This window comes from Vipera berus (assembly GCF_964194415.1).
Source record: "Vipera berus genome assembly, chromosome: 14".
Lineage (NCBI taxonomy): Eukaryota > Metazoa > Chordata > Lepidosauria > Squamata > Viperidae > Vipera > Vipera berus.
The window spans coordinates 9,437,836-9,461,645 of record NC_138217.1 but is presented as its reverse complement, the minus strand read 5'-3'; the positions used below and the strand labels follow the sequence as shown (position 1 = coordinate 9,461,645).

Genomic DNA, 23,810 nt, shown 5'->3' with positions numbered 1-23,810 from the left:
TCAGTAGTGTCACACTAGCACCTCATTCGATTAAGCCGCACCCCGATCCGCCACCAATCTCGTTTAAAATAAATTCACGTATAGGAAAGTATTGCACAATCGTAGAGTTGGAAGGGACCTCAAAGGTCATTTAGTCCAGCTGCCGCTGAATTCTGTTTAAAGACATCAAGGGATTAGGAAAACACCTTTTTAGGAGTTGGGCTGTTCTATTGGCCGACAGCGCTTATTATAAGGAAATTCCTAAAATCTGCCTCCAGGCAAGATATGGGTCCTCTCTCCCAACATCTGATTAAGAGAATTCAGATCACGATCAGGCTCCATCCAGGATAATTTACACCAGCTGGGCAGGGGGGAAAAAAGCCTCTTTTTGATTTCCTTCTGCCCTAAAATTCTTCGCATCCTGTCTGCAGTTTCACAAGCTGGCCACTTATTAAACTCTTGCAATTTGCACATTTCCTCCATCTAGGGAATTCCTGGGTCTTCCGAAACATCAAGGTTTTGTGTTTCTGTTCCTAACACAAGAAATCTCCCGTTGCTTATCAATCATTGCCCGTTTTGCTCTCTGATCTGCTGGGGTGGGGTGGGGGTACCCCAAACTGCTCTGAAATCATTAATCGTAAAATGTACCTCTTGCTTAGTTATTGGTAAAGTGTTTTCGCGTTCAAGCCAGCAAAAAAAAAAAAGCAGAGCTTTTGATTTCCACGGCATGAGCTTAAAAGCTTTATCCAGCAGCGTATTGATGCGGAAAAGATTTCCAATTCCACGTTTGCATTAGTGGAGAAGATCCAAACCTGGTTTTTTCCTAGACAATGGACAAACAGGAGCCAAAGGCACTCCAGAACGACCCCAAAAAAGTGACCGCTGGCTGACTAAACAATGACACTCTACAATTGTCTCCTTCTGCGTCCTGAGGTGCTTTTTTATTATTTTGTTAAACATCCCGAGAGGAAGCTGTGTGTGTTAAGCCCGCATCCCAGTAAATCTCAGTCTGGGAAGGTAACGGGCCAACTTCATATGCCCCAAAACTATAAAACTTTCTTCCACGCGGCTAGTGCGGAAAAAGAGAGTTTGCCAGCAGCATCTTTTGTCCTTTTCTCAGCTAGGAAATTACGTTGCTTCATCGCTTCACCTCCCAAAGGGAGTTGTGTTTTTTTTTGTCTTGTGTGCGCGCAACGCCAGGCCGTGCGGAAACTGACAGATCAGAGCAGCGTCTCCTTCGAGCCAACGTCATAAAGTCCTGTAGGTGAGGAATTCCTTCATCTTCCTGGGAATGCTCAGTGCCTGAACCTGGTAACTTGTGAAGCAGCCACGGAGGACTTTCCGGCATAAGTGCTTTAGGGAAGGGAGAGCGTGTGGAGCTGTCCAAAATTGGGCGTGACCATCTCTTGTCCTGCAACGGGAAGAGGCAGAACTTGAGTTTTCGTTAACTAGTCAGCGCAGCAGGGGGCAGCACAAGCCACGTCTCAAACAAAAGTTTAAGGTGAGATGGACTTGATGAAGGTTGGAACAGGGCCTGCAAGTCCAGGATATCAGTAGAAACGAGAATCTTGGTAGCTCAGGGTTGAACTGTGGGGTCCTTGGTGCTCTCTGAGCTGGCTGGTTTTCTTGCAGATGTTTCATTGCCCGTGCACCTATGATGTGACCTAGTTGGGTAATGAAACGTCTGCAAGAAAACCGCCAAGCTCAGAGAGCTCCAAGGACGCCACAGATTCCAGGCTAGATTGGGAAGCATCCTAGGCAATGACAACAGCGCAACTTTCCAAGAAAATAGCATAGAGAACGCCCAACAGGTCAAAGCTGGAAGTTGACCTCAACTTGGAAGAAAGTTGATTCATGTGTGTATGCTTGCACCAATGAAGGAGAATATTTGTAACTCGGGGTTGACATGAGGGGTCCTTGGTGCTCTCTGAGCTTGGTGGTTTTCTTGCAGGGGTTTCATGACCAAACCAGGTGACATCATCACTGCTAATAAGGAGTGACAGGCAAGCCGTTAGAACAGTGATGGCGAACCTTTGAGAGACCGAGTGCCCAAACTGCAACCCAAAACCCACATAAGTATTGTCAGGTGCCGGGTGGGCGTGGCCCATTGGGTGGGCGTGGCTGCGGTGGTAACGGCAGACTGGGTGGGACTAAAAAGTTCAATCAATTCCAACTTTGCGAGAACTTTTTTTTCCCTGCGAGAAGTTGAAATAGATTGAACCTTTTTATTTTTTTCCCCCACGGCGGCAGTGGCCTAAAGCAAAAAGATTTTATAAAACCCAGCTGAAGGCCTAGGACTGGGGCGACGGCGCGCGTGCCCACAGAGAGGGCTCTGCGTGCCACAGGTTCGTCACCACGGCACTAGAATATAGACTGCACTCCTTACTAGCGCTGATGACGTTACCTAGTTTGGGCAATGAAACGTCTGCAAGAAAACAAGCTCAGTGTACGTTTGTGTCAATGTTGACCCCTAGTGACTGCCCCCGAGCGCAGTCCTTTTTTTTTTTCTTGGCAAGGTTTTGCAGAAATGTTGGCTCTCGCCTCCTTTCTGGCGCTCTGCCTTTTTCCCAGGATGCCTACGGAGATTCCCCGTCATCCAGGTCATGGCTATTCCAAAGATGCCTTTTCACGAGGCAGCCGGACTTTCCTTGTTTTTCTTGGAAGACGTTTGGCTTCAAACCCAAGAAGCTTCTTCAGCTCTGACGGGATGGTGGGGAATGGTAAGAAAAACAGGGAAGTCCGGTTGCCGCGTGAAAAAGCATCTCTTGGGACTCTTCCCAGGATCGTGCAGGCTAACTCTATACTCAGGACAACTCCAAGACAATTGGGTGAAGCAGCTACTGGCAAGGTGGATGGTTTGTGAACATCCCTGCATACTCCATTCACCTTTTCTTCCCAGATTCTTGGATCTCCTTCCCCACCCCCCCACACCCCACCTTTGAGACAAACTCGGTAACCTACCCCGTCGCGATGATCCCACCATGTGGAAAATAAGTGCAGCAGAGGCCATTCTTCACAGGAGCAAAGGCAACAGGACTCTCAAGCTCCAGTGCCCAGATCCGGAGGAGCCTGAAGGAGATAAAAAGAACGTTCTTGTGTTCCAAAATGGAGCCCAAGAGCCTAAGTAAATCCAGTCTTCTTAAGTCTCCGTATGTTTTGGATCCCCAGGTCCCATCCCTCCTAGCAGCGTGGCCTGGTGGGACCTGTAGGCCAAACCATCTGGAGAACATGAGCTGACCCAAATGTTAGCCAAAGAACTGCCAGAATGTTTGACGGCAGTTTATTATTATTATTTGTAAAGTTTTTATTAATTTGTTTTCCATACAATTCTGTGGCACTTATTCAACAACGTGTTCTCTGAGTTTATCGCTCACTAATACAAATTTCATTCCTGATCCTTTGCTCTTTTCTCCAACCATTGATATAACAAGTCCCAAGTCTGATAGTATTTTGTTTATTCTTTTTCTTTCAACCTCATAGTCTGTCCATTTCTGCACAATCTTAATATTTTTTTTAAAAAAATTCTTTCCTCCTCTGGTGGCAATTTTCCCAAGATTGTGCAAAGGTGATTCTTGCCGCTGTTATCACATGTAAAACCAGATATGTATGCTTTTTTATCCATCTTTTCTGGCATGATACCTAATTAAAAAAGGGGGGGGACCTGTAGGCCAAACCATCTGGAGAACATCAGCTGACCCAAATGTTGGCCAAAGCACTGCCAGAATGCTTGACAGCAGTTGTAACTGAGATCTCCAAGAGAACTTCCTTGGTTTTGGACCCCATCTTGGTTCAAAATTACATCACCAACTGTCCTTCCTGTATCCCCATACTGTAAACCCAATATCTGGGATGGGACCCATAACAATGTCAGCATTTCTGTTTTGCACCTTTGGAGCCTCTTACCCAGGGGTGTCAAACTCAACTTCATTGAGGGCCGCATCAGCATTGCGGTTGCCCTCAAGGGGCCGGGTGGGTATGGCCAGGGTGGGCGTGGCTATAGTGCGTATGGCCTACTGGGTGGGCATGGCCTACTGGGTGGGCGTGGCTAGAGTGTGTATGGCCTACTGGGTGGGCGTAGCCAGCTCTACATCGTTCGCATCAAGGGTGCCTATGGGGGCCTGGGCAGGAGTGGGACAGATCTGAGGGTCTCTGGCAGGAGGAGGGTCTCTGGGCCAGGGCCAAGGCAGTGGGGGCCGTTCCCTCACTCTTTCCAGGATGGCTTCGCGGGCCGCATGAAACCACTTCATGGGCTGGATCTGGCCCCCGGGCCTTGTGTTTGACATGTCTGCTCTTACCTATCGTCTGCCACTGTGGCAAAGTAGAGGCCTTCAGGTGAGAAGCACACAGACCTCAGGGAGCTGGTGTAGAAGTTCCCACCCTGGTCCACTGCAGGTTGCAACGGATGGTGCCTGGGAAGAAGGAAAAGCAGGTTGGAAGATGGAAAAGCAGCCCACCTGGTGACTATCAGCTGCTGATTCAAAAAACCAAACGCACCCTCTGAACACACCCAGCTCAGCCCTTTGCTAAAGCTCTCTAAATTGACGCCCATTGTGCCTTTTGGCAGGAGAGCAACGGTTCTCCATCTCCCAGGGCTTTGTAACTTGTGAGTCCTCCCAGCTGCCCTGTTGTGGGAATGCCCGTGAAAGGGAGAGGGAAGAGCCACAGCTGATGGAACCGACAGATAAAGAGTCTCCGCCATCCAGGTCATGGTTGTCCCAAAGGTGCTTAAAAAAAAAAAAAAGAGGCAACTGGGCTTTCTTGTTTTTCTCGGAAGACATTTGCCATCTCCTCCGAGAAGCTTCTTCAGCTCCCAAAGGCAACTGGACCTTCTGCGTTTTTTCCTTGAAGACGTTTCGCTTCTCGTCCGAGAAGCTTCTTCCGCTCTGGCTGGATGGTGGGGAAGGGAAGGATTTATACTCCTTGTAGACGGCTGGTCGTTGGCGTCCTTTTAGAGGGTCGTTCAGGCCCCTTGGAGTTTTACCTGTGTCCCAGGTAGTCCAAATGTGTATGGAAGGTCCAAGTGGCCTCAAGGGCTCTCCGAAAGGAGGCAAATGACCAGCGGTCTGCAAGGAGTATAAATCCTTCCCTTCCCCACCATCCAGTCAGAGCGGAAGAAGCTTCTCAGATGAGAAGCAAAAGGTCTTCAAAGGAAAGCAAGGAAGTCCAGTTGCCTCCAGAAAAAGCACCTCTGGGGCAGCAGATAAGAGGCAGCCTAGCCTGCAGCAGGAATACGGGCATGGCAAACAATTTAGTAGAGACCCTACCTAGTTTCTTGGGATGTAAAGGGGACAGGAGAAAACTACAGTTTTTTTTTTAGTTAGTCCCATTTAGTTAGTTCATTTACTAGCTGTTTGAAGTTACAGCATCGCTGAAAAAAGTGACTTAGGACTTTGCAGCATCCCCATGATCAGGTGATTTATATTCAGATACTTGGCAACTGACTCACGTTTATGACGGTGGCAGTGTCCTGGGTGTGTGTGTGTGTCTGTGTGTGACGTGATCTCCCCTCTTGCAACTTTGACGAGCAAAGCCAGTGAGGAAACCAGATTCCCTTAGCAACAGGATTACTAACTTCACCGCTGCAGTGACTCAGTTGACAAACGTGACCAAAAGAAAAAAAAAGGTGTAAAATGGGGCACAGCTCATTTAGCAATTTTCTCAGTCGGCCGCATCCGTTTTGGGCTCAGCGTTGGTTAGTCGTAAGCAGGGCTTTTTTTTCTCATAGGACGCTCAGAACGGAGTTCCGGCACCTTTTTTGGATGGAACCTTGTAGGGTAGGCAAGGCGGGTTGTACGACATGTGTGAGTTCCGGCACCTTTTTCTTTTACAAAAAAAGCACTGGTCGTAAGAGAGGGATGAACTGCACTTTTGATGACTGGCCAGATTCTGCAAAGGTAATCTTGCACTCGGGTGCAATTTAACTCCTCTGGGCTTTGCTCCCTGCCTTACGCTCCCTCCTCGCAAAGCATCTCTCCGTCCACCTTCCTTACCAAAGGGATCTTAGCTTCTCCCCCGTGCAGGGATCCCAGAGGATCACACAGGTGTCGTAGGAGGCCGTGGCGAGAAGAGCCGAGTCTGGAGAAAAGTCGCAAGACGCAACGCAATCTTGGTGACCTTCTAGCTTCCTCAGCAGGCGATAGGAGTGCATACTCCAGAGCAGAGCCTGGTAGGGTGGAAAATGACAGAAATAAGGATCGATCTGCCTCCAGAAGCTCTCAATCCTCCAACACTGGAAGTTTTCAAGAAGAGACCAGACAGCCATTTGTCCGAAATGGTGTAGGGTTTCCTGCCTGAGCAGGGGGTTGGACTAGATGACCTTCAAGGTCCCTACCAACTGTATTATTATTATTATTATTATTATTATTATTATTATTATTATTATTATTATTATTATTATTATTGATCATCGCACAGTCAGCCAGATGTTCAGACTGGATTTGGCATTTTTGTCTACCTGAGTCCTTACCAAGGACCTGGAATAGGCAGAGGTGGATGTTTGATGGAATTACAGAACTCGTCGCAGGATGGAAGCAGTTCCCAGTAAGGCCGCCTTTTGCAATTGACTGATGGCGAATTTGTCAGTGCCGATGATGGTGTCCAAGTGGTGCTCCAGTTGTTTTGGGATTGCACCCAAGGGGCCTGTTGCTATTGGTACCACCCTTGCTTGCTTTGCCACAGTCTTTCTATTTGTAGGTCTTTGTGTTTTGTTATCTTCTCCAGTTGCTTCTCCTCTATTCTGCTGTCTCCAGGCACTGCCACGTCCACTATCCAGACTTTTTTGTCTTTCTTATCGACAATTGTTAAAAGTCCGGGGTGTTATGTTGCAGGTGCTTGTCTGTTTGAATTCTGAAGTCCCAGAGCAGTTTAATTTTATCATTTTCTATGACTTTCTCTGTTTTATGATCCCACCACTTCTTGCTTACAGGCAAATAATATTGTTGTTGTTATTATGATTACTAAAGATCTGTAGTACCAACCTCATTTCTCACTGTCAAACAACACAACCCTTTCCGTGTAGGCTTAACTCACCGATTTCTCTCCAGCCACGGAGCAGAGCATTTGACCGTCGGGAGAAATGGAGCAACTGTACACCCACTGCGAATGTCCAGAAAGCACTTTCAATTGTTTCACTAACAAAACAAAACAAAAATAGAAAAGAGGAAGGGGAAAGGGTGTGGGGAGGGGAGGATTAAAGAACCAGATAGGAAATCTCAATTTTGGTCCCTCTCCTAGCAATGTCCAGCTAGCAGGGCCAACAAGCTGAGGCTTACCATTTTGACCCAGGTCCCAGACTCGAAGCGTTTTATCCCGGGATGCGGAGACGAGAATGGAAGAGGGGTTGCCAGGCGCAAAGCTCAGATCCCTCACCACGTCTTGGTGCCCCACGAGGTGAAAAAGCAGGTTCCCTGCCAAGAAGGGGGGAGCGGGAGAAAGGAAAATGGAATGGGTGTGAGGAGCAAGCACTTCGGGGTTGCAGGAGTCTTAAATGACACGAGAAGCATCCACAATTTTGCCATCGGATTGCTTTGGCAAACAAGAGAGGTGGATTTTCACAAAGGGGTCTGGGGATTCTCTGTTAAGCTTATAAGTCTAAATTCAGCTTACTAGTCAAGCTGTTTACTAAGCCCAACGGGGATAGCTAAGTGCTTGAAGTAGAAACAAACTTTTTTTTTTGTGGTTCAGGAAAGAAAAGCAGGAAAATCTTGTCATTTTTATCTATTTCAATTCTTGCTCGTTTGATCTGTCTTTGCTTGCCTGCCAGCCTGCCCATCCATCCATCCATCATCTTATCTATCAGTTATCTTATCTATCCATCTATCCTTCAATCATCTATCTATCTATCTATCTATCTATCTATCTATCTATCTATCTATCTATCTATCTATCTATCTATCTATCTATCTATGGGATGCGGTGGCTTAGTGGGTTAGGACGCTGAGTTTGTCAATCAGAAGGTCGGCAGTTTGGCAGGATGAATCCCGAGTGCCGCGTAACAGAGCGAGCGCCTGTTACTCGTCCCAGCTTCTGCCAACCTAGCAGTTTGAAAGCACGTAAAAATGCAAGTAGAAAAATAGGGACCACTCCGGTGGGAAGGTAACAGTGTTCCCTGCGCCTTTGGCGTCTAGTCATGCCGGCCACAGGACCACGGAGACGTCCTCGGACAAGCGCCGGCTCTTCGGCTGTGAAACGGAGATGAGCACCGGCCCCTAGAGTCGGAAACGACTAGCACGCACGTGCGGGGGAACCTTTACCTTTAGATAGATAGATAGATAGATAGATAGATAGATAGATAGATAGATATAGATAGATAGATAGACAGACAGACAGACAGACAGACAGATAGATATAGATATAGATATAGATATAGATATAGATAGATATATAGATATGTGTGTGTGTTATCTGTATGTGTCTGTTTCTCTCTTTCTGTCTCTCCCTCGTAAGTCGAGGACTAGCTGTAGTGAGGCAGGATGAAGGAAGCTTCACACATGTGCCTATATACGTAAGCAAACTTGCAACGATTGCCTTCTGTTTCAGGAAATAAAGCCCATTTACCTGTTTCCACTTCCCAGACTTTAATCTGCCCGTCGTTTAAGCCCGTGGCCAGGATCAAGCAAGGAGTTTTTTCCTTCTGGAGGCGATACTTATGTGGTTGGGAGGGCAGCCAGGAACTGAAAGCCAGACCCCAGACGATCTGTCCACATTCCAATGTCTTCTCCTTGAGCCCACCGTAACCGTTCGGCTTGGTTTTTCCACCCTGCTTCTTGCGTTCCAAAGCTTTGCTGTTACTGCGGTGGAGCAGAACAAAGAAGATCAAAACCGATCACCAAGTGAGAAAACGATCCTTAAAGTTGCTGGACAGCCATTGGCCTGAAATGGTATAAGATTTCCTGCCTGAGCAGGGGGGTGGGTTGGACTAGAAGACCTCCAGGGACCCTTCCAATTCTGTTATTCTGAATATCAGGAGTCCGAAGCACTTGGCAGTCCAAAGCAGACTTGGAAGAGGGCAGCAGCGCGCACACACACACACACACACACACACACACACACCATGTGAATACTCACTGCTCAGTCCCCTGTAAAGGCCAAGGGAGCAGCTTGACCACGCCGTGGCCCTGTGACCAAGCAAACCAGGTCCCGTTGGTGGAGAAGGCCACACCCCACGTCTCACAGCTGGATTTCCAGTCATACTGTTGGGATTGTCCCGGCTTCAGCTCAGCCACAAGGAGGGGCTCTCCTAGGAAGAGGACAGTGTTGCATTACAGAGCAGGGCCCCCTCCCACACACATATATACATTCCACGAACTTGGAAAAGCAGCAAATACAGGGATACCACGGAAACAGAGCTACTGCTCCATTGAGAACCACAACTGAGTCCAACGTTTTTGTCGTTAAGTGAGACATTTGCTAAGGGCTCCATTTGACGACCTTCCTTGCCCCGGTTGCTAAATGAATCTGGCCTCCCCCGCTGGCTTTGCTCGTGAGGTGGTGGCAAAAAGAGGATCGTGAATACGATCCGAAATATAAAGAACGGTCATGAATATCAACCGGTTGCCCGGCAACTGAATTTTCATCATGTGACCCCGGGGATGCTGCAAAAGTCGTAACTGTGAGACACGGTCACAAGTCCCCTTTTTCACTGCCGTCGTAACTTCGAACGGTCAAGGAAGGAAGGAAGGAAGGAAGGAAGGAAGGAAGGAAGGAAGGAAGGAAGGAAGGAAGGAAGGAAGGAAGGAAGGAAGGAAGGAAGGAAGGAAGGAAGGAAGGGAGGGAGGGTTTAGTGGCTTAAAGCACCAGGCTACAAACTGGGAGATCCCGAGTTCTAGTCCCACCTTAGGCACAAATTCAGCCAGGGGACTTTGGGCCAGTCAGTTCCCTTCTCTCAGCCTTGGGAAGAAGCAGGCAGGGGCAAACAAAGCCCAGCCAAAATCTTGCCAAGAAAACGGCAGACATTTATTCAGGCAGTTGCCACTGACTCGAAGCCACACACACACACACACACACACACACACAAAGGGAAAAATAAATAAATAAAGTAGGGGAGGAGGGAGGGGAGGGATCCCGAAGCGGGGAAGATCCAAGGATCTCTTCATGGGTTCCCTGCAGGAGGAGCCCCCTGTTTGTCTACGGGGTGGGGAGGGGGTATCCGAGCCCCCCTTGCCGGATTCAACCAGGTGATGGAAGGCAGAGGCGCTTAGCGACCAGACTCCCGGTTCGTTTCAAGGGCTTGGAAAACGCCGGACTTTGCCCCTCGCCAAGCCCGGCTCGGTCTCCACGGACGCGCAGGGCGAAGGGGACCGCAGCCCCCCCCCCCAACTCACCCTCCGCCACCGCCTCTCCGGCCGGCAACCGCCGCCGCGGCCGGCAGCGCTCGCTCGGGGCCGCTTCCATCCGGGGCCGTTTCCTCTTCCCGAGCCCGTCCCTTGGCCGGGAGGAGCCAGATGACGGACTCGGTGCGGGAGGGAAGCCGACGAGGGCGGGCTCGAGAGCCGAGTCTTCAGCCGGCGGCGCGCAACCGAGAGACGGGGCAGAGAAGAAACGGAGGAGCGCTCCGCCCCTGCGCCACTTTTGCGCCCTGGGCGCACGGCTGGGTTTGCGAAGGGGAGGTGGCGGGGCTGCGAGCGGTTTACTCGGAGGAAACTTGCGTGGCCCCGGCTCGCTTGCCGGGGCGACCCCTTGGCTGCTTTCCCCAAGCTGGCTGCAGCTCCCATCGTCCACAGCCAAATGGCCGTTTGGGGAGGTAGTCTGATCCGTCCAGCTGGGGAAAGGCCGGTAGAGTCCTTCGGTGCAACTCTTAAGCTTGGCGGTTTGCTTGCACATCGATCCTAAGTGCCTGAAGGCCGGACAAGAAAGCAACGGATGGAAACTCATCAAGGAGAGAATCAACCTGGAATTAAGGAGAAACTTCCCGACAGTGAGGACAATTAACTGGTGGAACAGCTTTGCCACCAGAAGTTGTGGGTGCTCCATCACTGGAGGTTTTTAAGAGGAGAGTGGACAGTCACTTGTCTGAAATGGTCTAGGGCAGGGGTGTCAAACTCAATTTCATTGAGGGCCACATCAGCATTGCGGTTGCCCTCAGGGGGCCGGGTGGGTGTGGCCTGGGTGGGCGTGGCCTACTGGGTGGGCGTGGCCTACTGGGTGGGCGTGGCTAGAGTGCGTATGGCCTACTGGGTGGGCGTGGCCAGCTCTACATCGTTCACATCAAGGGTGCCTATGGGGGCCTGGGCAGGAGTGGGAGAGATCTGGGGGTCTCTGGCAAGAGGAGGGTCTCTGGGCCAGGGCCAAGGCAGTGGGGGGGCGTTCCCTCACTGTTTCCAGGATGGCTTTGCGGGCCGCATGAAACCACTTCGTGGGTCGGATCCGGCCCCCGGGCCTTGTGTTTGACATGTCTGCTGTAGAGGGACGACAACATTTCCGTCGCCAAGCAAGAGATCGGTTAAGTGAGTTTTGCCTCATTTTACGACCTTTCTTGCCGCAGTTGTTAAGTGAATCATCGCAGTAACCCGGTTGTTAAGTGAATTGAGGATCGCCAGAACAGAAGCTCTGAGCTTGGTGGGTTGTTTTGTTTTTTTTGCAGGCATTTTATTTATTAACCAAAATTATATGCCATCCATCTTACTCTCCAAAGCCGAAACTGACCGTCATACAGTAGAAGAAAAAACGCTAATATGAAAACATGAAAATTAACAAAATCGGATAACGCTTAGAACAGACATGTCAAACACAAGGCCCGTGGGCCACATCCGACCCGCTAAGTGGTTTCATGCAGCCCGCGAAGCCATCCTGGAAACAGTGAGGGAACGGCCCCCGCTGCCTTGGCCCTGGCCCAGAGACCCTCCTCCTGCCAGAGACCCTCAGATCTGTCCCACTCCTGCCCAGGCCCCCCTAGGCACCCTTGATGCGAACGGTGTAGAGCTGGCCACGCCCACCCAGTAGGCCATACGCACTCTAGCCACGCCCAACAAGTAGGCCACGCCCACCCAGGCCATACCCACCCGGCCCCTTGAGGGCAACCGCAATGCTGATGCGGCCCTCAATGAAATTGAGTTTGACACCCCTGCTCTACAGAAAACGCTATCCTTGGTAACAGGATACGAACGACTGGCTGTCAACGCTGCTAACATGGGATGTTTTTGCATTGACAACAGATGGAAATGTAGCCATCTTTTTCCCTTTCGCTTTTACAGTTAGATGATGCTGGGAGGGAGGTGGGATGTGAATGAGAGTCCAGCTAGACATAACAACACGAAACCTAGCGTGAGAATCAAGGTTACTGAGCCCGGAGCTGATAAAAGAATTGGCCCTGTGCTTCAAGCTAATTGGGGAATGCGATTTATGATTGTTAATTGGAGGAGGGAATTAATTGTGCTTTGATACTGTGTGCCCAGGGGAAGGGAATTCAGTTTTTGGCTTCAATTATGTAAGTTCCGATATTCTGCTACTCGAAGAAAAGATCCTGTAAGGTAAACAATACCTCAAAGTTCTTTTGAAGAGTTTCACCTGTCGGAACCATGACACCACCACTTAGCCAATAAAGAGCATGCATTTAACTTCAAGAGAGCAGACGAGAATAGCTCCAATTCTTAAAAAAGGTGTGAAATGAATGCAAAACCGCTCATAATTCAGCTAATGACGCCCACATACCAAACACACATGCACACACCCTACAAGGCAAGTCACCTTTGTATCCAAAAGCCACACTTTTAATTCCATAAACAAAAGATCGCACCCAGATTCACAAAGGGCCAGAAGAACGTTGGCCTCCGATTGCTACCAGCCTCAGAAGGAAGTAATTATTTCAGCAGGGCAGCCTTTGCTACACGCAAGAAAAGATGTTAGCTGGAAAAGTGGCGTTTTTAAGGAGGAAACCCAGCCCACCTGCAGGTCCATAAATAGACCCCGAGCCAGATTTGTACATGACTGCTTCCAGCCTCAAATGAAGTAGCTTTACACACTGTGCTGAGCTTCAAACAATTCTCTGCCACAGGAAGGTCCTTTTGATATTGGGCGGCAGCACAAAATGGCTGAGCTTCCTCCAACACTGGAAGTTTTTAAGAAGAGACTGGACAATCATTTGTCTGAACTGGGATAGGGTTCCCTGCCTGAGCAGGGGGTTGGACTAGAAGACCTCCAAAATCCCTTCCAACTCGGTTATTATTCTATTCGATACCCACTCTCTCTCGACCTGTTTTTTTTTAAAACAATTCTCGGAATTGGTTTTAACTTGGCTACGATCTTCTTCGAGAGCTGCAAAATGGGGATAATTATGCCGCTCAAAGAAGATGGTGTAGGGACAGGCCGTGCGAGGGCCAGCTTCACAAAAAGCTCAGCTTTCTCAGGTAACCAGACAATCCATGCCCAATTCTTTCCTGTTCTTAGCAAGGGATCATTTCCATACATTACTCTAACACAGTTCAGACGGACCATATACCTGGGCAGGTATCAGCTGCAGTTCCTCCTACAATTCAGACGGCTGAAGATCCCAGAAATGAGCAAGCAGAGGCCTGCAGTTTAGTGGTGCCGAATCCGCTTGGTGGAGAGAAGACCCCCCAGGTTCAATACCCAGGTAGAGCTGAGATAGACTCCTGCCTGAAGCCCCCCCCTCCAAAAAAAAAAGTCTGCCTCTCGTCTTGGGTGACATGGGACACAATCTTTGTCAGTAACTTCCTGCATTCAAGCCCTAGAGGACACAAAGAGTTTTTAGATGCCTCAAGCAATTTGCACCTAAGCGAGACTGTCCAGTTATATATATTTTCCCCCCAAACAGGAGCTGCTGTGGTGCTTCCTTCCCTGAAAGAAACCCTAGAAGCTTTGACGCCCCTTAAGAGTCATATCCAAAGGGGATCTAAGCTGGGAATGTGGGATCCAGGACCAGCTGGGACTTCTCTTCCTGTTCCTCCAGCTCTTCTGCAGGGCCACAAGGCTTCCTGTCCCAGGGATGCTTCTTCCTCCAGTTCTGGAAAAGCCATCTCCTTCTTATCCTCGCCTACGTCACAAAACGTTGTTTCAACACGCAGCTCAGCCAAGCAGCAGCGCGGGGAGGGATAGAGGCCAAAGAGGCAAACCCAGACGGGCACAATTCTTCTGGGAATCCTTTGGGGGCCAGTTCCAGCCATTCTGCAAGTCTGCTTCTGTTCTTGGTACATAAAGCAAAAGAAGAGGTAATCCTCTCTACGCTGTGGGTTTGGCTATCTGGACTTCCTCCAGAGAGATGGATGTTTCCGGAAATGAGCCTGGGGGAAAAGAAAAAAAAACATGCACGGGAATTAAAAAAACGTAGCCAGTGAAACTGTTAACATGGACTAGGTGAGAGGGTGGGGATCGGGCCGGAGAAATTGTTCTTTAATTCTATCAACTGGTGTCTGGAAACCTCAGAGTTAGTTTTGCCTCGACATTACCGTGCTGTGTATTCAATAAACAGTTAAGAGTTTCAGAAACGGAATGAACCTGGGGTGTTTATTTGGATTCTCGAGCTGGGTGTTGACACACAATTCCTGCCTGCGCCTGAGTTCCTCCATTCATCTTACTTTCAGTAGATCTGGTAGGACATCTGTTTCCTATCCCTTCCATCATTCCATGGTGTAATGTTGGTTCGCTAGTGGCCTCCAAGGACAGGTCCTCTTCTTCTGAGTCCATCAGTTCAAGGATGTCACCTGCATCTCGATTCCTGCAATGCAGACAACAATAAAAACTATAAGGGAGGAATGAAGGGACCTCTTCTTCTCCTCCTTGCTTGAAGGACCATCTCTGTCAGGTGATACTCACTAAAGAGCACGTTGACCCAACTTGGCAGATAGGTCACATTTTCCTGCTGGGAACCATGGGAGATATTATCAAGTATGGGGTCCTTGGTGCTCTCTGAGCTTGGTTTTTTTCTTGCAGACGTTTCATTACCCAATTAGGTCTAGCATTGTTGATGTTACCTGGCTGGGTAATGAAACGTGTGCAAGAAAACAACGAAGCTCAGAGACCACCAAGGACTTCACAGACCTCCTTCTGCTCCTCTACCTCCTCCCTTTCTCTCCTCCTCCTCCTCCTCCTCCTCCTTTCTGCAAACCCCACTCCCTTCTAGGACTGATGATGTTACCTAGTTGGGTAATGAAACGTCTGCAAGAAAACAACCAAGCTCAGAGAGCACCAAGGATCCCACAGTTCAACCTTGAGGTATAAATATTCTCTTCTGTTGTTATCAAGTATACCTGCAGGTCATTATTGAACAACTATTGAGCATTCTGTGACATAGAATCTAAAATATTATACTTAAAAATACTTATAAGTGGCATGCTTCTTTCTTGCCCAACTCTAACCCCAATGAGATTGTTAGTTTTGTTCAATGGATGAGTCTTTATACAAATTCACGGGCTGCACCATTTTAAAGAGGTCGCACTACCACAAGGTTTGGCAATCCCTTCTCCAAATGATGGTTTCTGTAGATGAAATGGGTCAAGACTTTCTAGTTAAAAAATAGAGACACTTACCGAAGCACATTCACTGGGAACATGAAAGAGAGGAGAAAAATATGTTTATTAAAAAGTTACTCATTTGCTTTCTAAGGTTATACAGTAAGCATCTAATGCAATGTCAAAAATATATTCTATCTATCTATCTATCCATCCATCCATCCATCCATCTATCTATCTATCTATCTATCTATCTATCTATCTATCTATCTATCTATCTATCTATCTATCTATCTATCATCTACCCTATCTATCTATCTATCTATCTATCTATCTATCTATCTATCTATCTATCTATCTATCTATCTCTATCTATCTATCTATCTATCTATCTATCTATCTATCTATCTATCTATCATCTATCATCTATCTATCTATCTATCTATCTATCTATCTATCTATCTATCTATCTATCTATCTATCTATCTATCTATCATCTATCTAATGTATTGGCCACCCATCTTAGCAACATACATTATGTCACATTTAGAAACTTTTGGTTATCTTTTATTTAATTATTGGAAGGATGTGCCAATATATGCATAAGATTTTCTTTTTCAACGTTCTAATAAAGATTGCCTATGGCGCCATTTAAGAAATACACATGTTGAAACCCAAAGGCATTCTGTTGGTTTGACTACTCCAGTGAGCAATTTGGTACAGAATCTCTCTCACCTTTGAGGCACACCTGAGGTCCCGCATAGAGGAGGATTCCAGAAAAGACCAGAACTCCCAACAATAAAAGGACAACAACGGAACCCACAATGCCAGCAATGTTCAGAGGCTCTGCAGAGAGAGTTGGAAAGAAAAAAAAAGCATTGAGATGGGAAGAGAGAGAGAGAGAGAGAGAGAGAGAGAGAGAGAGAGAGAAATGCCATGAAGCAACTTCTCCTCCTCCGCCTCTTCCCTTCCCTCTTCCCCCATTTCTTAAAATTTGCAAGATTGCCACCCTTCAAAAGTGAAACTCAAAAGGAATTCTCAAGCAGGAGGGAAGGAAGGAAGGAAGAGAGGGAGGGAGGGAGGGAGGGAGGGAGGGAAAAGGAAAGGAAAGGAGAGAGGAGGGAAGGGGAGAGGAGGTGAGAAGGGAGGGGAGGGGAGAGGAGAGGAGAGGAAAGGAAAGGGGAGGAGAAGAGAAGAGAAGAGAAGAGAAGAGAAGAGAAGAGAAGAGAAGAGAAGAGAAGAGAAGAGAAGAGAAGAGAAGAGAAGAGAAGAGAAGAGAGGAAAGCCTAGGATTGAGGGCAGATTTTAATATAGCATGGAATGCACAGTATAAATTAAAACAAAATCCAGCTTTCTTAATTAATCAACTTGCTAAACCTAATCAATCAGTCTTACTAAATCAACAGTCCACTTGGAAAATGGAATCAACCATTTTCCACCGGGTGAGCCATTCACACCATGGATGGGAGGGAATTGCTTTTCAGGCATCCGATAAAGGAGGTCACCAATAGCTTTCCTTACTGGCAGCAAGTCAAAGCTTACGTTTCATAAAGACATCTCTGGTGCTTGGACAAGATCCAAGTACCTTGATAGAAAAGGTTTGGGATGCTAGTCTTATTTTGAATTCACTGGATAATGGGTTATTATTGTAGATTGTGATGTTAAAGAAACTAATTTGATGTTGAATACAAGAAGGATAGTTTGTTTATTATAGAAGAATGGGTGTCTAAAGTTTCGAATCTTGCAGAGATGTTTATTTTTTGTGTATTTGAAAGATTATTCACAGGAAAGATATATTTCAGTTTGGAGGAGATGGATAGATTATATTTAGAACAAATGGACTAAAAAGTTCCACTTAGCTTATGAGTAGATTTTAGTGGGATATTGTTATTGGTACTTTGATTGTAGTTATGTTAAAGGGGAGTTAAAGCACATTATGAATTTGGTTAATTGTATATTTGCATAATTCTTATTTAGAATATGATTATTACAACTATAATCCTGTATTTAGCTCTGGGAAGTGGGGGGGGAAGTGGGTGGTTTTGGGGTGGGGGGGATTTGGGGATTGTAAAACTTTGTTTTTGTAAAACTTTTCAATAAAAAAAAAGGATCCAAGGAGCTTGTGCAAAGGGCAGTCTGCCTTTTGCGAGCAGTCCTCGACTTGCAACATTTCATTTAGTGACAGTTCGAAGATACAACAGCACTGGAAAAAGTGACTTATGAGCACTTTTCACACTTAACGACCGTCGCAGCATCCCCGTGGTCACGTGATCAAAATTCATACGCTTGGCAACTGGCATGTACTTATGACGGTTGCAGTGTCCCAGAGTCACGTGGTCCCCTTTGGCGACCTTCTGATAAGCAAAGTCAGTGGGGAAGCCGGATTCACTTAACCACCATGTGACAAACTTAACAGCTGCAGAGATTCACTTTACAACTGTGGCAAGAGAGACCGTAAACTGGGGCAAAACCCACTCAACAAGTGTCTCACCTGGCGACAGAAAATCTGGGTTCAATCGTGGCCGTAAGTCAAGGACTTTCGGCCACTTTTAAGAGTTGTACGGACTTTAACTCCCAGAATTCATGGCCGGCTAAGGGAATTCTGGGAGTCGAAGTCCTCCCATCCTCAGCCCAAGGGCCCCTATTTCAACCTCCTGACTTACCTGTCACCTTCAGGTGGACGTAGACCTCTCTCAGGCCCAGGGGGTTCTCGGCCTTGCAGATGTAGTAGCCTTGGTCTCTGCTGGCAGAGCAGTTCTGGATGACAAGGCTGGAGACCCCCTCCTTCTGGCGGATGAGAAACCTCCCCCCTGACCGGATCTCTGTCTCCACCTTGGAGAAGTTGCGCAACCAGGTAATCCTTGCAGGTGGGTTGCCGGCTGTCAATTCACAGGTCATCTCTACAGATCTCCCCACGAAGCAGCTCTTCATTGGGCTGGAAATGACTGAGGGCCTCTCTGACACAAGAGGAAAGCCAAGTTGAGTTGGGAGGACAGGAAGGCCATCTTCTTTCTTTCTTTTTATCTATCTATCTATCTATCTATCTATCTATCTATCTACCTACCTACCTACCCATCCATCCATCCATCTATCTATCTATCTATCTATCTATCTCCATCTCCATCTCCATCTATCTCTATCTATCTATCTATCTCTATCTCTCTTTATCTCTATCTATATACATATACACATATATATACACACACACACACACACACACACATACACACACACACACACACACACACACACACATATATATATATATATATATATATATATATATATATATATATATATATATATGGTTTTTAACATATCACCATCAACATTTGGTAAACAGTGTATTGTCTGGGTTTGTATTTACAAATAATCAAAAGTTAGTTTCTAATAGTTCCATATTCCACATGATAGCTTTCCTTGATTTTCTCTTTTTCCAATAATATTCTCTTTTATCAACCTCTTTTGTTTTTACTTTTTCCATTCCCCCTCCTCCCTCCTCTCATTCAGTCTTTGTTTTGGTGAGATCTTAATCTCCTGGCTGGGCCGAGCAGGGAAGCCGTTTTATCAACCCAAGCAAGCTGTGCTTCCTTTTTCTGATTATTTGGCCATACCTTTTCATAGAATACGGTACAGATAATTGAGCAAACTTTGTTGCATTACATCCTTGATTAAATTATCTTTCCATTGATATATAATTTTATGGTACTACTCCTCCTCCCCCCCACAAAAAGTGATGTTATTAGCCATCCAACCTCAAAAATACACTTTTCCCAAAAGGTTTCCACAATTTTGGCCACTACTGCACCTGCACATGTAGACAGACCATTATAGGGCTGATGTTGATGAACCTTTTAGAGAAGTATTCGGGGGGGGGGACTCAAATGGGAGATAAAAGAACAAGGCCGAAAAGAATAAACGAGGAAATTAAATAAAACCAGCCATTCCTTACATCAGGAGCGTGGAAAGACATTAAGAGAACAGGCGGAGAAAACCTAGCCAGCTCTTTCCTGTTGGGAGTCTTGGAATGTACCGCGAAATGGTGCAATTCCGGAATCTCATCCTGGACTCACCCAACCGCAAGGTGCAGTTCTGGTTTCTTTCCTCATTCGCAATGTGGCTTCCGCGACAGACAAAATCCTCGCCCCAAAGCCGGCGGGACCCTTGCAGAGACACCACCGTAGCATTTGCAAAGTGGGTAGTGTTGGAATCCATGGCGAGACCCTCCGGGTTGATCCACTGGAGCCTAGGGGGTGGGTAGCCCCCCAGCCAGCTGCACGACAGTTGAACTTCCTGAGCATTTTCCGTGGAGGTCTCAGCTCCACACCTGGGTGATGACGGCGGGGGATCTGAAGAGAGAAGCTTGCAAAAGGACTGGGAAACAGCTCTGGGTCTTATTTATTTACATTTTTATTGCCCATTCTTAAACACGGGAGACGAGTACTAAAAAAACGGGGGGGGGGGAATCTAGGATCAGCTCTGACCGTGACAGAAACATGGCTAGAGGACAAGGGATTGAGAGAAGGAGAAACAGAATCTCGTGAAAAGCAATAAGGAAGGAACTTTGTGGGGGGAGAAGATGAGGTGGGATTTGGACTTCAGTCCCCGTCAGCAAAATTGATGGTTGGGGACGATAGACTTTATGGTTCGGAACACCCACGTGGACTTTTCTGCCAACTATTCCACTGGCCTCTGTGGAACCGCCAAGTAGATTAGGAGAAGATCCCGCCTCCATCCTGTCTGTGCATTGGTCCTTTTTATCTACAGAATAGCACAGTTGTAAGGGACCTTGGAGGTCTTCTAGTCCAACCCCCTGGCTCAAGCAGCAGACCCTGTAGCATCCCTGACAAATGGTTGTTCAGTCTCTCCTTGAAAGCCTCCAGTGATGGAGCACCCACAACTTCTGGAGGCCGGCTTTTCTACTACTAAGCTTCCCTCCATTATCATTCACTTCTCGTTTACTCTGAATGTTTTCATTCCTAAGGTTGAATGCTTTTCACCTTCAAGGACATAATTCCTTAAGAGGTGGCGATTCTGCACATTTCCAGAAGGACACCCACGCACACACCCTGCCCATATTTTTCGGCTTACGTACAGTAGATCAGGAGTTCGCGGATGACCGACTTCTCACGTTGGCTCAACAGGTTTGTGGCCAGACACGAGTAGTTCCCTTGGAAGTTGGGCATGACGTTGTGTAGCACGAAAGAGCTCTGTGAGCTGTTGACTTCGGCGAACGGCTCCTGTGCAGAACCAAGTGGCTTCAAATCCCACTTAGTGGTGGCATTGGGCCACGAGTCACTACTGCAGGTGAAATTCAAGATGTCGTGCCTTTTGGCATAAAGCGTGCCATTTGGCAACGTCCCGGTGGGAGAAATGTTGACCTCCATCCAGTCTGGTCCACCTAGAAAGCAAGGACGTGAAAACAAAAGATGTTTTCTGCGCTACTTGGAACATCTTACATTTTAAGGAGAGACCTGGTTGATACCTAAGATGCTGGCAGCAACCCGAGTCAACCATTAGTGCCAGTCAATTTGAGTGTTCAGTTGACTGAGTTTCATGTTTTATGAATAAAAGTTTTATAATAATTAATAATAATAATAATAATAATAATAATAATAATAATAATAATAATAATAAGAAGAAGAAGAAGAAGAAGAAGAAGAAGAAGAAGAAGAAGAAGAAGAAGAAGAAGAAAAAGAAGTAGTTCGAAGGGACCTTGGAGGTCATCTAGTCCAACCCAGGCAGGAAACCCTACACCATTTCGGACAAATGGCTGTCCAGTCTCTTCTTAAAAACTTCCAGTGCTGGAGCAGTCACCGCTTCTGGAGGCAGGTTGTTCCACTGGTTAATTGTTCTAACTGTCAAGACGTTTCTCCTTAGTTCCAGGTTGCTTCTCTCCTTGATGAGTTTCCATCCGTTGCTCCTTATCCTGCCTTCAGGTGCTTTGGAGAATAGCTTGACTCCCTCTTCTTTGGGGCAGCCCCTCAGATATTTGAAGACTGCTATCATGTCCCCCCTTGTCCATCTCTTCATTAAACTAGACATACCCAATTCCAGCAGCCGTTCCTTATATGTTTTAGCCTCTATTCCCCTGATCATCTTTGTCACTCTGTACTCTTTCTTGAGTCTCAACATCTTTTTTACATCGTGGATTCAGTATTCCAAGTGTGGCCTTATCAAGGCATTATAAAGTGGTATTAATACTTCACGTGATCTTGATTCTATCCCTCTGTTAATGCAGCCCAGCACTGTGTTGGCTTTTTTGGCAGCTGCAGCACACGGCTGGCTCATATTGAAGTGATTGTCCACTAGGACTCCGAGATCCCTCTCACAAAGCCGTGGAAGGCTTTCAAGGTAACAACCAGCAACTTGAATTGCACCCAAAGGCCGGGTGGCAGCCAACACAGTTTGTGCACAATCATTCAGAACAGAGCTGGAAAGGACCTTGGAGGTCTTCTAGTCCAGCCCCGTTATCCGAACTGCCAGCCTAAATGTTGGAGGTGTGGTGGTGAAGATGCAACGTATTTTCATATATGGTGGACCTGTAAAAAGGTTAAAGCTTTTTGGATTAAAATCTGGTGGAATATGCAAAAGATATTTAAGAAAAGGATAAAGTTTTGTCCGCAATTGTTTTTACTGGGCATTATTACTGATACTACTGTTGTGGACACTAAGTTGATGTTGAATTTAATTACGGGAGCAAGACTCTTAGTAGGGCAATATTGGAAGAAGGAAGAACTGCCGACTATAGAAGAATGGACTTTAAAAGTTTCCAACCTGGCGGAAATGGCAAAGATCTCAGCGTATTTGAAAGACCATTCGCAACAGAGATATATTGTGGAGTGGAAAAAATGGATTGATTATATCCAGAATAAATATGGGACTAAAAAGTTTCACCTAGCATTTGAATAAGTATTGATGTGATATTTACATTGCTTGTAGTTATTTTATAAGAGTTAAAGTGCGATAGATTTAATAGTTTATTGTTGTTTGCATAAGGTAGATTATGATTGTTTGTATTTTTATACCCTGTATTTAGCTCTGGGAAGTCGGGGAGGGGGGAGGGGGAAGGGAGGGTTGGGGAGAGGGGAGGGGGCTGGGAGGGGTTTTGTTTTGTTAAAAAAAAGTATTGTAAAACTTTTCAATAAAAAAAGCCTGTGAGGTGGGCTGGGCTGAAGAAAAGGGATTAACCCAAAGTCAACTAGCTGGCTTTCCTGCCTAAGGCAGAACTAGAACTCACTGTCTCCTGGTGATTGGACCAAAGTCACCCAACTGGCTTTTATGCCTAAACTGGGACTAGAACTCACAGCCACCTGATGATTGGCCCAAAGTCACCCTGCCAGCTTTCCTGACTAAGGCGGGACTAGAACTCACAGTCTCCTAGTAATTGGCCCAAAGCCACACAGCTGATTTTCATGCCTAAGGCAGGACTTGAACTCACGGTCTTTTATTTTCTAGGCTGGTGCCTTGGACCCATAGACCAAACCGGCTCTCAATTAAAATCAATTAAAAAATCATTTAATTGTTTCTGGGGTAAAATGTGAAAACTGTGTTGACACTGATTCAATAGCGTGGCTAGGATGCATTCTTGAAAACGAAGAGCTGTTGGAGAAACATTGGGATGGAAACAAAGCCTGTCTTTCTGATGCTGGAAAAAAGCAATTTCGCATACATCGAGGTATTCCTCAAATTACAATCATAGCAGAGAGCAGAATTTCCTTTGCTAAGCAAGGACGTTGTTAAGCGAATAATGGCTGATTTGACGACCTTATTTATTTATTTATTTATTTATTTATTTGTTTTTATAAACCGCCCTTCTCCCGAGGGACTCGGGGCGGTGTACAGAGTAAGGAAGGTATACAGATTGAACAATAAAAAACAATAGTAAAAACAAACTGGGACCCCAATTAAAGCTATCAGGCCAGGCCGGACTGCTGGAACAGGAAGGTTTTTAAGTCGCGCCAGAAGGTGCGGAGGTCGGGGGCCATCCGGATTTCGGTTGGCCATCCGGATTTGTGCTATGATTGTGAAGCAAATCAGTGCAGTTAACTGGACCAGGCAGCTGATGATTGATTTAGCAACGGAAGTGGGTATGACTCACTTAACTTCTTTTAGCAATGGAAAAATTATTGTCCCAGTTGCAGTCATATGTCAAGGACTACTGTATTGTGCACCTATAAATCTTCCCCGGTTGGTAGATGCAGTGTGGACCGGTTAAAATGGGTGCGGCTCTCGCCTTCCACAAGCAAACAGCAGAACTACCAGCCAGTCACACCTTGAAAGCAAATAAGAAGTTTGAGATAGGGGTTGTAATCTGGTAACTATAGCAAGATTATTGTATGCACAACACTGGGGAGAATGTGGAAATCTTGTGGAAGGATTGCATAAGTGTCAGGATTCACAGAAATGGCAAAAATTTGTCTGTTT

The 23,810-nt window shown here is 46.7% G+C and overlaps 2 protein-coding genes across 2 annotated transcripts in view; both read right to left on the bottom strand.

The window, feature by feature from the left end:
- Positions 1-67: 67 nt before the first annotated feature.
- On the bottom strand, positions 68-10,406 carry WSB2 (WD repeat and SOCS box containing 2). The gene is made up of 9 exons (XM_081339411.1): positions 10,302-10,406; positions 9,046-9,217; positions 8,536-8,768; positions 7,251-7,385; positions 7,009-7,109; positions 5,970-6,142; positions 4,275-4,388; positions 2,941-3,048; positions 68-1,390 (listed from the first exon to the last, which is right to left on the bottom strand). The coding sequence occupies exons 1-9, from the start codon at positions 10,369-10,371 to the stop codon at positions 1,228-1,230; spliced, it is 1,269 nt and encodes a 422-aa protein (XP_081195537.1). The 5' UTR covers positions 10,372-10,406; the 3' UTR covers positions 68-1,227.
- Positions 10,407-14,020: 3,614 nt separating this feature from the next.
- VSIG10 (V-set and immunoglobulin domain containing 10) overlaps positions 14,021-23,810 on the bottom strand; it is a gene marked incomplete at its 5' end in the record, with an annotated part of 13,846 nt that continues 4,056 nt past the window's right edge. Inside the window, 7 exons of the mRNA XM_081338746.1 lie at positions 14,021-14,216; positions 14,511-14,650; positions 15,462-15,474; positions 16,119-16,229; positions 18,047-18,340; positions 19,457-19,732; positions 20,479-20,784. Of these exons, the coding sequence (XP_081194872.1) occupies positions 14,155-14,216; positions 14,511-14,650; positions 15,462-15,474; positions 16,119-16,229; positions 18,047-18,340; positions 19,457-19,732; positions 20,479-20,784 (1,202 nt within the window). The 3' untranslated portion in view covers positions 14,021-14,154. The remainder of the gene's footprint in view (positions 14,217-14,510; positions 14,651-15,461; positions 15,475-16,118; positions 16,230-18,046; positions 18,341-19,456; positions 19,733-20,478; positions 20,785-23,810) is intronic.

Excerpts from the sequence above, each read along its gene's own strand:
- WSB2 (XM_081339411.1), bottom strand. The coding sequence starts at position 10,371 with ATGGAAGCGGCCCCGAGCGAGCGCTGCCGGCCGCGGCGGCGGTTGCCG. Across the intron at positions 9,218-10,301 it reads CGGAGAGGCGGTGGCGGAGG|GAGAGCCCCTCCTTGTGGCT; the intron begins GTGAGTTGGGGG and ends TCCTCTTCCTAG. Across the intron at positions 7,386-8,535 it reads AGTCTGGGAAGTGGAAACAG|GGAACCTGCTTTTTCACCTC; the intron begins GTAAATGGGCTT and ends CCTTCTTGGCAG.